We start from the raw sequence: 16,426 nt of genomic DNA, 5'->3' as shown, positions 1-16,426 counted from the left end.
CATGGCCAGGCGGCTCTGCACGCTGCCCCGCCCACAAGCATCACCCCTGCAGCTCCCATTGGCCATGGTTCCCGGCCAATGGGAGCTGTGGGAGCGGCGCTTGGGGTGGGTCCAGTGTGCAGAGCGGAGCCCCCTGGCTGCCCCTACACATAGGAGCCAGAAAGGGGCCATGCCGCTGCTTCCGGGAGTTGCGTGGAGCGGCCTCCGACCCTGCCCCCCAGCTGGGGCACCGGAGTGGGGCAAACCCCAGATCCTGCTCCCCAGCGGGAGCTCAAGGACCAGATTAAAACAGCTGGTGGGCTGGATCTAGCCTGTGGGCCATAGTTTGCCCACCCCTGCACTATGTCCTTTCTGAGATGAGGCGACCAAGACTAGACACAGAATTCAAGATGTGGATACATGATGGACTTGCATAGCGGTTTTATATTTTTCTGTCTTATTTTTATCCCTTTGCTAATAGCTCCTATACTGTTAGCCTTTTAGATCTCTGTTGTGCATTGAGTGGACGTTTTCAGAGAGCTATGCACAGTGACTCCAAGATCTCTTTCTTGAGTGTTACTGGCTAATTTAGAACCCATCACTATATATGTGCAGTTAGGATTATTTTTTCCAACGTGCATTACTTTCCACTTATCAATATAGAATTTCATCTGCCATTTTGTTGCCCAGTCACCCAGTTTAGTTAGATCCCTCTTTAACTCCTCACCGTCTGCTTTGGACTTAATGATCTTGAATAAATTTGCCATTACACTGCTCACTCCCTTTTCCAGATCAGTTATGAATACGTTGAACAGCACAGGTTCCAGTGCTTTGGGGGACCCTGCTATTTACCTCTCTCCATTGTAAAAACTGACCATTTATTCCTACCTTCTGTTTCCTATCTTTCAACAAATTATTGATCCAGGAAAGGACCTTCCCTGTTATCCCATGGCTACTTAGTTTCCTTAAGAGCCTTTGGTGAGGAACCTTGTCAAAGGCTTTCTGAAAATCCAAGTACACTATATTGACTGGATCATCCTAATCCAGGTGCTCACTGACTTCCTCGAAGAATTCATTAAGATTAATGAGGCATGACTTCCCTTTACAAATGCCATGTTGACTCTTCCCCAACAAATAGTGATTATCTATGTGACTGATAATTCTGTTCTTTATTTCAGTTTCTACCAATATGCCTCGCTCACTGGTCTGTAATTGACAGGATCTCCTCTAGATCCCCTTTTTAGAAATCGTCATTGCATTAGTACCTTCCAGTCATCTGGTACAAAGGCTGATTCCAAAGACAGGCACCATGCTACAGGACTATGTTGCTGTGATCCTCCCAGGTAGTTCCAGTACTTGGAGCGGGTCTCATTCTGGTTGCACATCAGGCATGGGCTGATTTGTCAGGCTCTACATGAGTGTACAACTGGCAAATTTAAAGTTGACCTCCTCACAAGACTAACCCAGAGGACTGTGTGATCAGAGGTGTATTTGGATTGTACATGTGATGAATTGTCAAAAAGAGAAGATCTTCCATCTCACTACATTCCATCTTATTTCTCACCTGTGGGTTTGCCTGCTTGGATTTAGGACCATTAGAATTGGGAATGGTTGGTTGGTTTTATATAGAGACATGTGACAAGGGAAAGACTGGACTTTTTGATCATCGCTGGGTTGCAGAGCATATATGGAAATAGGAAGGAACTTTTCCCACTGTGTAAAATTGCCCATTTCTGTGCAGGGTGTTTTTGTTTGTTTGTTTGTTTGCCCCCCCTCCCCCCTTATTCTGTGCATATAAGTGGGCATTACATGGCTACTGAATGCTTGTCTACATATAAGTAATTATTTTAGATTCTGACCAGAGACAAGACATCTAGCTATCCTGATTTGTCATCAAATTGATGATCTGAGAACTGAATCCCAAATTCTAAGCTTGGACTAGGAAAAAGGGACAGAGCAAGCTACCACTGACATCCCTGATGGGAACAGGAAACCACACAGGTACAAGTGCTCTTTGAGGACTGATATATATTTACTGATATAGAATAAGAACAAATCTTAAAATGCAAAGTTGTCTTGTAAAAAGTCTTCTGGATGACAATATAAAATTTTCATCTACTGTTTTCAACACAGGGTTGTTGTTTATTTTTATTTGCATTGTGTTTCAGCCACAATTTTGTCACTTCTATATCACAGCTTTGGGCAAGAACTATTAACTCATTCGTGTCTTATTTCAGGAAATCCCAACTGCTGGCACTACGGACTTAACCTAGATGGAGGTCTCACCTTTTTAATATTATTGACTGTCCAGTGTGAAAGCACTGAGGCTCCGCTAATCTCTTTCATAAATTTGCTAGTTGCTGTTGAGTTTATAACATCAGACCGGCTGTCTTGTTTAGCAACTTAAAGAGTCGCAGTGAAAGGCTCAGGAAGCAGATCCTGAAGTATTAGGAAACCCGTGACTGTTCTGAATGTCCTGCACTAGCAGATTAACACTCCTTTTAAGGCTTGACATTCAATATAACAATTCATTTTTCCACAGTACTGCCTTTTAAGACAAAAGACAATGTCTAGTGGCCTGGCTGCCACCAAATGATCTGTTTCTGGTACCTCTGTGCATTCCCAGAGAACAGCTTTATGAAAGCATTCCTTTTAACTTGAAATGTGATGTGTTCAACATCTAACATATGTCCTTAGGGCTATATGACTATCCCTTTGCTAGCACCTAGACAGCACTTTCCATCAAAGAGGTTTACAGAAGTAGAGACATATCATTGCCAAGCACTCATGATATCCTATGGCACTGAAGCAATTTTATAGGTATGGTCCTATTCCTAAAACTTTAGAGTATAGGGTGATTCTTATGTATCACAGATTGAACATTGCCACACTATGGGGAAATTTTCTTTCTGAAATTGTATTTATCTTGTTTTCAACTTTGCAAATGTATAGTTTTTAGAAATCATTTAAACTTCTGTCCACCTGGGAAATGTATTTAAGGCTTACAATTAAACACAGCAGAAAATATATATATTAATAAAAAATGTAAAAAGGGGGAAAAAAGCTTTCAGTGTTTAAACTGTTAAGCAATAGTAAAATTCTTATGAACTAGTGATACTGTCATTGAACTGGAGACAGCTTTAGAACAAGCTTGCTCTGGCTTTTTCACCCTACAATTTGGAATCTGCTCACAGTACTGCCAGCTTAACCAAAAAGGATTAACTCTCATATCCAACTGAGAACACAGATAATTCTCGGTAATTGGTAAAAAATGAAGATGAATGGGGCTGAGAGATAAGGAGCAATTAGCTCATCAGCAGTTACAGCTGTGCACTCAATCCGGATCCATCTCTTGAGTCTCGGCCCCTTTTAAAGAACCCAAGCAGAATAAGCATAGGACACCTCCTCCCCCCAAAAATTGCTATACCTGCCCATCATTCCTCTCTCTTCCATTTTATTTCCTCACTGTACAAAGACACCTGTCATAGCATTCTTTGTAAATTACTACCTCTCCCAGGACCTGTGTCTACAGCCAATCTTCTTTTTAAACTTAAAAAAAAAAAACAGAAACCAAATGACTACTGTAGACACTCTTAAGTTCCCTGTCAATCGTTTCATTATAGCAGCATCATCTGTTTGAAAATATAAGCAATTCCCTCATCTAATTATAGAGAGGATTTGAGGTTCATTAACATTGCCAAGGCAGAGAATCAGATGTGCAACTGCAGAGCTGTGCTCAGTGGCCTGCATTCTCTGTTTCCTTTTATTTGCTTTCTCAAGGTCTCCAAGACTTTTTCCTGAAACCATAAAAGTAATTCTTTCCTTCAGAATAGACGTGTGTTTAGAGAAAGGAAATGACCGCATTTTGTACAGTTCTATTATTGGGAGAGGTCACTAGAGAAAAATAATTTCATCTCAATGTCTTTTCCACTCTTTTTGGAGAAGGGAAGGGATAATGTTAAGCAGGGCAACCGTTAATTTCAGGCAACAGATCTTGGCTTTCCTTACATATATCTCAGAGTTTAAATGTTGTAAGCTAATGTGGATAAAAAGGAAGCCTAAAATGTCAAGAGCCCCTCTTAATTTTCAACACATTTTGTGGTTGTTTATGGATTATTGTGCTAGCGAAGTGTAAAATACTGTCTTGTATTTCCTAATTGTGTTTAGAAACAGAGAACACCAAAGTCTTTATGATTGCTTCATTTCCTTAAAGAAATAATAGCAGGTTTTTTGGTATGATACAGTTTAAACAATGACATTTTCTTGGGACATCTGTTTTGAGATCACTTTTTGAATAGATATGAACTCATTTCCTACTAAGAAAGTAATTTACTATTGTTGATAGCTGTTTACAAGTTCCATGAGTCAGATATTAGCTAGTGGCAAAGGTCCTCACAAATCCTTGGAGTATTCCCTAAACAGTCGACATAGTATTTTAATCATATAAAATGTTAAGGGAAGCAAAATTACAGGGACTTTTCCTACTAACTTACAGTAATTTGAGGCTAGCTCAGAGGAATAATTTAAAATGTATTTACCTTTAAAGATTTCATTCCTTTTGCTACTCTTTGTTTATGAAGTATTACAGTAAGTGTTTAAAAACAGTGAAATAATTGAGATGCTCACTGTACTTATATTTTTGGAGTATAAAACTCAAATATACAATCTGTACATAATTTACTTGCATTGAAATAAAATTATTACTGATCATAATAACAGAAGATATGTTAATACAGCAAACAAACAGAAAAAAAAACATTTCAAGTCAATTTAACATTTGACCTTGTGAATTTTCTTCTTCTAATCCTGCATTTATAAGAGCATAATCCTAGAAGCAGTAGAGTTTTGAATGCTGGTTTATGTAGATAGTTCTTTAAACAAACAAACAAAAATTATCTGGCCTGCATGTTGTGTCTAGAGTTGCCACTAAAAAGAATCCAGGACATTTTTCCTTCTTATCTGCAATGTAGCGCATATCAGCCAACCTGTCACAAGACAGTACTTGATATAAACAAGAGATTGCAAAGACATCTCAGTAATCAATATTAGGATGGCTACAGTATGGAAGCTCCAACCACTGCATATCATTTGTCTCAGCATCTATTTCTATGACCAAATGAAGCATTAATTCAAATCATAAATCTATGGTGATTTAAATCTGGGAATGAGCACCTGCCTGCTTTAATGATTTATTTTGTACATTTCAGTAAGCAGGAGATTTGTCCATATGAACTGACAGGTCACCTTCAGATGCCAGTAGCAGACTGTTTATCACCATGCAGACTAGCATCTCATCTTAGCAAGTAAATATTAAACTAAAAGAATCCAATTGATTGTGGATGGGGGAGAAAGGCGTAGCTGCCATATATTTTACTCAGTGTGCTAATACCTCACTCTGATTCCTCCATGGTTCCTTATTTTTTCTCCTAAAATGATCATTCTGGTGGGAGGATGTAAGCTCAAGGTTACCATGTAAAACTGAAGGATATAAAATAATTACTTATTAGTATCGTTGACTTCCTTTAACTCCCTTTACTCGCTAGCCTTTTGGCCATTGCTTCAAAGGACCAGTTGGTAAATCTGTGTAGTGCTTGGGATAACTGCAAAATATTCAGCCACAAAAATGACTTCTATAAGTCATATTAAGTGTCTGATTAAAACCAAAAAAGCAAAACAATTCCAAACTAAAACTAACAATTCAAATTGGGACTTCATGCTTAATTTGCCTTACTTTGCATAGGTACTGCAGGAGCCTGAGATCAAGGTATTATCCCCTCCATGTATACTAAATAGGCTATAATAGCACAATATAATGGAATAAGTTACGTTTGTTTAGCTTTAACCTTGAATTTTCTTGCTTTGATATGTGTTTTGTCAGGTGTGTCATGTACACTTAAAATGTAGACTGTGATCAAATTACTTTTATTCATCTTTTATCCCTTCCCCCGCAGCCCTCAATAATACGTTTAAAATGCAAGTTCAACCATATATATTGTAACTCACAAATAATGTATGTATCTAATACTCTCAATTAGTTCCAGATGTCTAGATAAACAAAATATTGACTAGATACGTAATGATAACATTTTAAAATATGGAGTGGAAATCCATCAACCTCATGAAGAAACTTGCATAAGTACAGACAAATATCATCTTCCTTTCCAAATGCAAACGGATGGGCATCATACCAAATGGACTGAAGGTGAAAAATCCATAGCTACATGCTGCACAGACTACAGTGAGAGATTATGTCATACACTATCAAAGAAACTGAGGAACCACCTGATCAGCATCCTATACAGCAAACAGGAAAACATCAAAAAAGAGCTCTCCAGCCTGGAGACTTTCACAAATAACCAACCTTCCACACAAACGGACTTTACTAAAATAAGGCAGGAGATCTACATTACACACTTCACCTCTCTACAAAGGAAAAAGGACCGTAAACTGTCTAAAATCCTACCTGCCACATGAGGCCACAACAGTGTTACCCCTAACTCACCCAGCAATATCATCAATTTATCGAGCTACACACTCAACCAGGCAGAAGAGTCTGTCCTATCTCAGGGACTCTCTTTTTGCCCCACCATGCCCACAAACATGATCCAGTTCTGCGGCAATCTGGAAGCCTACTTTCACCGTCTCCGACTCAAAGAATACTTTCAAGATAACACTGAACAGCGCACTGATACACAGATACCCTCCCACCAACAACACAGGAAGAAGAACTCCACATGGACTTCTCCTGAGGGTTGAAATGACAGTCTGGACCTATACATAGACTGCTTCCGCCAATGTGCACAGGCAGAAATTCTAGAAAAAACAACATCGCTTGCCTCATAACCTAAGTCGTGCAGAACGCAATGCCATCCACAGCCTCAGAAAAAACCCAAATATTATAATCAAAGAGGCTGATAAAGGAGGTGCTGTTGTCATCATGAACAGGTCTGACTACCAAAAGGAGGCTGCCAGACAACTCTCCAATATCAAATTCTACAGGCCACTTTCCACTGAGGAATATACTAAGAAACTGCACCATCTACTCAGGACGCTCCCTACACTAACACAGGAACAAATCAACATACCCTTAGAGCCCCGACCAGGGTTATTCTATCTACTACCCAAGATCCATAAACCTGGAAATCCAGGACTCATCATCTCTGGAATTGGCACTCTCACTGAAGTACTGTTCGGATATGTGGACTCTCTACTTAGACCCTACACCAGCAGCACTCCCAGCTATCTCTGTGACATCACTGATTTCCTGAGAAAACTACAATGCATTGGTGATTTTCCAGAAAACACCATCCTAGCCACCATGGATGTGGAGGCTGTCTACACAAACATCCCACACACAGATGGAATACAAGCTGTCAGGAACAGTAACCCTGATGACGCCACAGCACAACTGGTTGCTGAGCTCTATGACTTTATCCTCGGGCACAATTATTTCAAATTTGGTGACAATATATACCTCCAAACCAGTGGCACCGCTATGGGCACTCGCATGGCCCCACAATATGCCAACATTTTTATGGCTGACCTGGAACAACGCTTCCTCAGCTCTCGTCCACTCACGCCCCTTCTCTCCCTATGCTACATAGATGACATCTTCATCATCTGGACCCATGAGAAGGAGACTCTGGAAGAATTCCACCATGATGTCAACAGCTTCCACCCCAACATCAACCTCAGACTGGACCAATCTACATGAGAGGTCCACTTCCTAGACATCACGGTACAAATAAGTGATGGTCACGTTAACACCACCCTATACCGAAAACCCACTGACCGCTATGCCTACCTTCATGCCTCCAGCTTCCATCCTGGACACACCACATGATCCATCATCTACAGCCAAGCGCTGAAGTACAACCGCGTTTGCTCCATCCCCTCAGACAGAGACCAACCCCTACAAGATCTTCACCAAGCATTCTCAAAACTACGATACCCGCACAAGGAAATAAGGAAACAAATCAACAGAGCCAGACGTGTACCCAGAAGCCTCCTGCTGCAAGACAAGCCCAAGAAAGAAACCTCTCCAACGCATTATCAGTGATCTACAACCCATCCTGGACAGTGATCCCTCGCTTTCACAGGCCTTGGGAGGCAGGCCAGTCCTCACCCACAGACAACCCGCCAACCTTAAGCATATTCTCACCAGCAACCACACACCGCACAACAGTAACTCTAACTCAGAACCAATCCATGCCAATTCAATGCCAACTTTGCCCACATATTTAAACCAGCGACACCATCATAGGACCTAACCAGATCAGCCACAACATCACCGGTTCATTCACCTGCAAGTCCACCAATGTAATATACGACATCACATGCCAGCAATGTCCCTCTGTTATGTACATTGGCCAAACTGGACAATCCTTACGTAAAAGGATAAATGGACACAAGTCAAATATTAGGAATGGCAATATACAAAAACCCGCAGAACACTTCAACACACAAGACACACAATAGCAGATTTAAAGGTAGCCATCCTGCAGCAAAAAAACTTCAGGACCAGACTTCAAAGAGAAACTGCTGAACTTCAGTTCATTTGCAAATTTGACACCATCAGCTCAGGATTAAACAAAGATTGTGAATGGCTAGCCAACTACAAAAGCAGTTTCTCCTCCCTGGTGTTCACACCTCAACTGCTAGAAGAGGGCCTCATCCTGTCTGACTGAACTAATCTCGTTATCTCTAGACTGATTCTTGCCTGCATATTTATACCTGCCTCTGGAAATTTCCACTATATGCGTCTGACGAAGTGGGTGTTTACCCACAAAAGCTTATTCTCCAGTATGTCTGTTAGTCGATAAGGTGCCACAGGACTTTTTATCGCATTTTAAAATACAGGTTCTGGTTATAATGGGAGAGATTTTCAAGGCACACATGGCAACTTGGCATCTAATTCCCACTGACAGTCAATCTTAGACTACTGCATTCCATTTGTGCCTCTAAAAGTTTCCCTCAGTAGTTACAATAGTTCGGCCGAAGCCTGCTTGATATTTCTTAGCATAGCATCCATCTAGGAGCATCCATCAGGCCAGGGTAACTATCATTGTCACAAGAGTATAATGGCTATTTTTAAGCCATTATGGTTTATTCTGATGACCTAGTTAGAGTTTTTTTTTAATCTGTAACTCATTGATCTAGTATAATTCCAAGTTTTTATTTCTATAAATCCATACATGTATGTGATGCTATACACTAGGTAAGCCATGCTAAACAGTAAACAAAGTCCTGAACCAAGAGGCCCTGAGCAGATATAATATAGCAGATGATAGTATACTAGGCATACTACATTCACAGAGATTTTCTTGAAGACATGGGAGAAATTAGAATGTTACTATTCATTGCAACAAGGTTGAGGAAGCGTTTCATTCTGTACTTTGGTAATGCTAAGGGGCTAGCAAGTGTAACCCCCACATCTCCTCGGTGTGGTGTTCTTTCCCATCTAGTGGCACCGAGACCACCTAGAGAGAGAGAGATTAATGAGTTTGCTCTAAGCCACTGGGCTTTTAGCTCACGCTGTAGAGACTCATGCACTAAGCTCCAGAGGTCCCCAGTTCAATCCTGCCCACCAACAACCGGGGTCTGTCAACATTACACAAGCATTCAAAAAATTGCAATTAAAAGCCTTACTTTAGATCAGGTGGCTAAACTGCAGCTCGCGAGCCACATGTGGCTCTTTTACAGTTAAAGTGTGGCTCACGGAACCCCCCACGTCAGCCCATTCTCCACCTACCAGATTGGGGGAGGGACTCTAGGGGCTTTTCCCCACAAGAGGCACCTGACAGGGTTCAGGGCTTCAGCCGCGCGCTTGCTGAAGCCCTGAGCACTGGCAGGTGCCTCCCGTGGGGCTGTAGCGCCGAGCCCCACCACTTTGCAGCAGGGCAGAAGCTTCGAGCAGGTGCGCCCGGTTCTCAAACTTCTGAAGCTTATCATATGCATCTTGGAGGATCAGTAAGTTTGGCCACCTCTGCTTTACATATACAGTAGTACATATTTACTACAGAAATAACTTGACTGTGCTTCTGAATTGATCACTTTTGATTATCATACTAAAAGTCTATAAATTATTCTTCCATATTTGCTAGTTTTGAGGTATAAAAACAATTCATTTTTTTAATCCAAAATCATCTCCTTAACTATTGTCCCACAGAAGCTGTATTCTATTTACTTTGTTAACTATTACTAACTTCTACAGTGCCATAGGCAAACAAGAACTTTGTCTCTAGAACTGCTAAAGAGGATTAGTCCCATAGCATAATATTTGAATGTATTACTTCATATAATGTATGCATCTGAGTCCTGCATTCAAGATCCACACGTTTCTACATCCATTACTGCTTCTTCATCCTGCCAGCTGGTAATGCTACCCTCACATTCCTCCTCACTGCCCCGTTTTCCTCTGCTTCTCTGAGGGCCACCTGCTCTTCCCAATTCACTGTTGCATCTCCCCTGCTTTCAAATTTCTGCTACTGCCTTCCCCTTACTCACCCCTGACTTCCTTCCAAGAAGACAGGTCGTTTTTTTCACTCCCTACAGCTCTGGTCATTGCTGGTATTTCTGGCTAGCACACTAGTTGGGGCCTCCTTCTTCACTGTCACTGGAGAACCTTTCCGAAGTGCTGTGGTGGTTTTTCTCTGCTCCTAGAGCAGTTCTTTATTTAAAAAAAAAAACCTGACACTCTCTTGATAGGAATTTTCAAGTATACATTTTGTTGTTGTTTAAAAAAAAATGGCCAGAGTGTTTTGGCACTGAAGTCCCCACTCTATCTATATTTATATAAGTAGACTATAAGTACATGCAGAAATATACAGAAACAGTAGTCACCTACTTTTATTTTGAATGAAAGAAATACCCCTCCCCTGAAATCAACAAGGGGTGAAGCTTTGATCCATCTGCAGTGGAAGTATGCCGTGCAGAAAGAGGGGATATGAGAAAGCACGCATGGCTGGATGCTCCCGCCTTGGGTCCACCACCTTCCCATTGGCTGGAGATGGGGGAAAAGTCTAGCCAATTGGCTCTTGTGGGCTTCCCTAGGCTCTTCAAAAGATCTGGATAGCATGCAGCCACTTTTATTTATTGCTAGACAACTATTTATCCTTAAGAGTAATCTCAAAAGGTATAAAGAATATGGGGAGGGGAAAGGAATGTACTGAACCATCAAGAGCCATTTTATTTCTATATATGCTTATCCTGAATATAGTATTCTGAACATACATTTTAGTCACTGAATTACTACTGCTGAGTTATCTTGTTAGTACTGTCTCAACGTGATAAGAGGAGTCAGTACAATAAAAAGGCAAAACAAACCATTTTATTGCAGAAACATGCATATGATTTAATCAACAAAAAAGTTAGTCTAGCTTTGAAGTGTGTTTTATCAAAACAAACTCGCCAGAGAAATGCATATAATGTATTGGAACAATTCCTTTTTCGAAAGAACAGAAGTTGTTAATAATTGTTTAAGAAACAGAAAAAACTCATTTAACAATGTTTTAAGAATGTGTTTATTAAAATAGGAGATTAATTGTAAAGCATGGTAATAATTTATTGGGTAGGTATGTTTTCCTTTTGTCACAGGGCACCTGAAACTGTGAAATATTTTGCTTTCAAGCAACTGTTCTGAATTACCTAAAGTCGATACCCGGCAGAGTGAGTAGGAGACATGGTTAAATTTCGCTCTGATACCTTCATCTGTCACCATATCTGTGCTTTGAAAAATGAACTCTTAGCAATCAAACTGCTTTCTTTCATGGAAAATATTAACTGGGGTCTGAAGTAGCATCCTACAAAGGAAAGGATGTTCTTATAATAGTAACAACAATGCTGAGTGCTTCTGTAAAGGTCAGCTACAAAATATTGCTAAACATGCACAAAAGTGGCCTGCAAATGTGCCAAATTTTCCCAAAATCAAAGGTTTAATGGTCCGGGGAGGAGGGGGAGAAAGGGTATCACTGTAGTAAGAAACTGATACATTACTGGCATGTATGTATGTAATGTTCACTTCCGAAACTTACCAACACTTGAATTCAGATCTCCATTCTCAGATTCTGCTCCATGTTGGTTATTACTGGCATGATAGTTGGACATAGCTTCTAATTTGATTTTTTTCACTTTCATTGCTTCTGCTATGGCTGCATTGGTAGCAGCTGCTGCTGCTGCAGCTGCTGCTGTCAGACCTACAAAGAAATATGAATGAAACTTAATATACATTATACTATGACTCTTCATTAGTGTAGGGCTTGAAACTGTTACTCTTCCTTCATCATTTACTACATAATTAGCAGAGGATAATACTGAATAATATCCATCCTTATTTGCTTAGGAGACTGTTTACTTTTTAATGTAAAATGCATAACATACTATGTAAATAGTTACTTATATACACGTGAATTCACAAAATTGGTCTCTAATTGCTTTAGTCAGAATACAACTGCAGCTACAAACATGCCCATTTAGAAGCCTAACTTCGCCAGCAAACCATGTATTTAGGTACAAATGTGAGTGTAAATAAATATACCTGCAATAAACTTTGGATGCAAAACTACACTTAAAACACTGGAGGACAAGCTGAAAATCAGGGCCATAGAGTTTGAATAGCATATTCATGACTAATAAGTTATATTCACAATTAAGCCATTCTCCCTGAGCTCACATAAAATTCCAAATTACTCTAGCAGACTAAATGGGGCATACTAAAACAGCCATAGCTTTCTTAAAAGAAAGGTTAGCTATGTAGATCATAGGAAAAAATATATATAATTATTTACAATCCTACAAGCAGGCTTAGACCTCAAGGCATCTACCAGAGATACCTCACACAAAGTGTGTAACTCCTTTAATTCCCAAGCCACCTCTGGCATCCCAAGTTCTACATCTCCTATGACAAATTCTCCAGCTCCAGACAAAATCTCTGCATCTAGCTATATTTGTGAAACACTATATTGTAATAATGAGCTGGTACTGATACTGTCAAGAATGATTGGTAGAACTGCCCAATTTGCTTTCTTCACACCACATTCAGCCTTCGTCCAGTGCCCTGAGTATGGGGCAGTGCATAGCTGTGTCATGCCATGAGAAGCCCAGGGGAGAAATTTTAATTCACAGACTCACAGTTCCTCTCCTGTTCCCCTCTTGCTTCTGCAAAGGAAGAATTTTGCCACTGCCCTCTACCAGTGGCGGCATGCTCACAGTTGTTTTGCACCAGCCCCCTTCTTCTGTGTGGTGTGTTGGGGAGCAGTGGCAGGCACAGCTCTGTCCACTCCTTACACTTCTCCATGTATCTGGTTTCTCCCAATCCCACCCTGGATCTAATAGGCAGAGATGGGGGTCTTATTCCCCCTTAGCAAAGCAAAGGTACTACAGGGTTGGGTTTAGGTCCCAGCACCTGGAAACAAGTGATGAGGGCAAAATCTTAGTTTTTCTTTTTAAGTAAGTTTCTAGCCCTCCTGGATGCAAAGAAAAGCATCCAAGTTTAACTAATACAGTGATGGCTGCCTGAGTCTGCAGACAGCCTTAAACTATTTCTCTGAGGTGTGAACTGCTTCACACATCTCAAAAGGGAGTTAACTCCACAACTCACTACTCTGGGCAGGAGGGTCTGGGCTGGAGAAGAGTGCAGCACAGGCCCAGCCCACCTGCCCAAGCAAGCAGATAACCCCTGCCTGCTGGAGTAAATATTGGAGAACCCCCTGCTACCACCACTGCTGTTTCTAATGAGGGGTCTCTTAATGCCTCCAAGTGTTGGTGGAATTATAAATTACACTATAATTATTTTCTGTATAGTTATATCAATATTAGTTACAAAATTGCTATTCAGGCAGTAGGAAAGAGTCCAAATGTCAAATATCAAAGAACAAGGTGAACAGACATAAACCTGTTTTAATATTTACTACTACTATGAAGCTTGCATATTCAGATCTGACTAATACAATAACATGGATGCTTTTCAATGATATTTTTATCTTAGAGGAAGGATATGAAGCTATATATTATACAGATTTGGTTACGGTTCCTAAATTAAGCCACAGAAAAGGGATGATGCACCTCTGAACTTACATTTGTATCCTGTGTTTGTTATACAGCGCAGTATTCTACACTTCCTTTTTCTTAATACCATTGTCAAGCTATAGCTAGTGTCTTTAAAGAACAGTCTTTTACCAAAAAAGTCCAAATACAGCATACCTAATGAATGCAAATTTTCTTTTGCATCAGAATACCCCAATATGCAACCCTATTCTCTTCCAGTGCTATTCTCTAGAATTGGTCAAGGCTTTTGTGTGAGGACTAGAAATCTCAAACACATACTGTTGAGCTGTTAAACTGATGTTACCAAAACTCTGCTTGTGGTTATATTTTTCTCTTAAAAAGGGGGAAAAAATAAAGACAGAATTTGAACTCCTATATTCATTCTCTCTCTTACATAATTGCACAGCTGACTGATTCAGGAACACTTTGCTAATTTTAAGCATGAACCTGCTACCGAATCAAATTCACTTCACCCATGGAAACCCCAAAATACCAGGGTTAATGCAGATGAATGTACAGGGTTCAGATGGGGGGGGAAATCCACTAAGCTGAGGATAGTGCTCAAGACTGCAGCACAGTCTGTCCCCTAAGTAATTCCACTCTAGCACAACTACTCCTGTGCTGTCACTCTGCTCTCCACACCTTTCATAACCACAATATGAGACATAAGTGCAAGATCACATGCAAGATCGTGAGCCAACCATCTGCACCATGATGTATTCCAACCACTGTTACAAGACAAGGTCTCTCCCCAACAGAGGGCCCTATTTATCTCAAGTCCTCTCCAGAGATGACTCTCAAATGTACTGTAAAGGGCAGAGAGTACAATTCTGCAAAATAGCAGCTACTATCCCATTGTTTGAAATTCTGAAAATATGATTCAAGCTGAGGCAAGAAATGTCTTAAATTGTTGTTTAACTCTCCCCACCCCCACCAAACTAATCCCTACTCTCTTACACCAAGCTGCCTGGGAATTTCCTAGCCATGCAGAGATTAAAGTAAGGGTACAGTATAGTACTTCCACATTTTTCATTATCCAAATTGCATCTCCGAAAATTAGATGACCAAATGTCACCTTTAAAGGCAATTTAAAATGGAAAAGAACTATATTGGATATTCAATAGCTCAGATAATAAGTTACTTTAGTCTCTGTTAATATTTGTTTGAAAAGTTAAAGAAACATGTCAAAATACTCAATAGACTCCAGTCAATGGCAATTATCATTAATATTCTAAAATTGATAAGCTGTTTATGTCTGGCATTCTTCCTGCTGATTATTCAGTAAGACAGGCAGCTTTATAACTATCTCATCACTCCACCGTCACACAAATTTCATCGACAGTGCTCATGCACAGCTATTAGCAATATGAATCTAACCATTACAAGAGGGAGGAAAATCGAACATGTGGCATTAATACGCAGTCCTGGTTCCTAACCATCTGATAGGCAGATGGTGTAAAGCGGATTCTCCAGCTGAAATGAAGGGGGACATCATTTAAAACCTTGTTTGCATTCTAACTGATATCAGTGCCATATTGATATACATGATACATCATGGCAGGATTTGAACAATCTAGTTTGTTTCAGTCATAAATGTTTACAGCCTTGTTTTTTATCTTTAGAAACATGTTTTGAAAAGCGTATTTTTAATTTATGAAACCTATTGTTTACTTCTGTTGAACCAGAAGATTAGCAAGGAGCAGGAATATTAAATTACCACAACCACAGCAATATAACTAAGATGGATGAATAAAGTATGTTTTTTTCAATAAAAGATGTTAGCAAAGGAATTAAAAAATTAGCCTAGACATTTTATGCATTAAATACATTTATTCATTTAAACCTTCTAGCTTTTTTTCCCATGAGACATACTTAGAAGTTTAATGCTTTACACAGCTATTCATTTAAAGCTCTCACTGTGTGCAATTAATCTTGTCCAACAATTTAATTCAAAAAGCAAAACATCAAAAAGTAAAGTTCAATTCAACAATCATGGTCCTGAAGTAATCTTCTTGCTCCTGACAGTTCCTATAGACTCATCGGCAAAAGTCTGTTCAAGGTGTCGTGTAAGAGCTTTGTGAGCTTGAATTATAACTCAATTGAAAGCTCTGCAAGCCTCAGTAGGAGCTCATGTCTTAACTTCAGCTAGAAGCAGACCACCAAAAGAAACAGTGTGAATGATCCCTTTCTACAAAGCCCTTCTCCCTTCTGCCACTCAAATGTTGATCATCAGTACAATTTTATGTTCTTGGAATCATACATATTTTAAAATAAACATATTTGGAAAGAGCTACATTCCAATAATTACACAGTTTGTAATTGCTGTCATAATTATGCAATGTGTTTTAAAAACATAATAGTAAATTTAAATGCAATTTGAATTTTTAATCCATGCTGATGCCAA

General features: G+C 39.9%; 1 protein-coding gene across 16 annotated transcripts in view; it reads right to left on the bottom strand.

Annotated features, from left to right (window-relative positions):
• Window positions 1–16,426, bottom strand: part of DACH1 (dachshund family transcription factor 1) — a 457,475-nt gene that overhangs the window by 212,045 nt on the left and 229,004 nt on the right. For 15 of the 16 annotated variants that reach the window (XM_005306824.4, XM_065581128.1, XM_008172916.4 and 12 more), the window contains exon 3: window positions 12,012–12,173. The exons of the other annotated variant lie outside the window; for it this stretch is intronic. In XM_005306824.4, coding sequence (XP_005306881.2) covers window positions 12,012–12,173 — 162 coding nt within the window. The remainder of the gene's footprint in view (window positions 1–12,011; window positions 12,174–16,426) is intronic. 16 annotated transcript variants of the gene reach the window in all.

Source organism: Chrysemys picta, chromosome 1, assembly GCF_011386835.1.
Source record: "Chrysemys picta bellii isolate R12L10 chromosome 1, ASM1138683v2, whole genome shotgun sequence".
Lineage (NCBI taxonomy): Eukaryota > Metazoa > Chordata > Testudines > Emydidae > Chrysemys > Chrysemys picta.
This window is presented reverse-complemented; position numbering and strand designations above follow the sequence as displayed.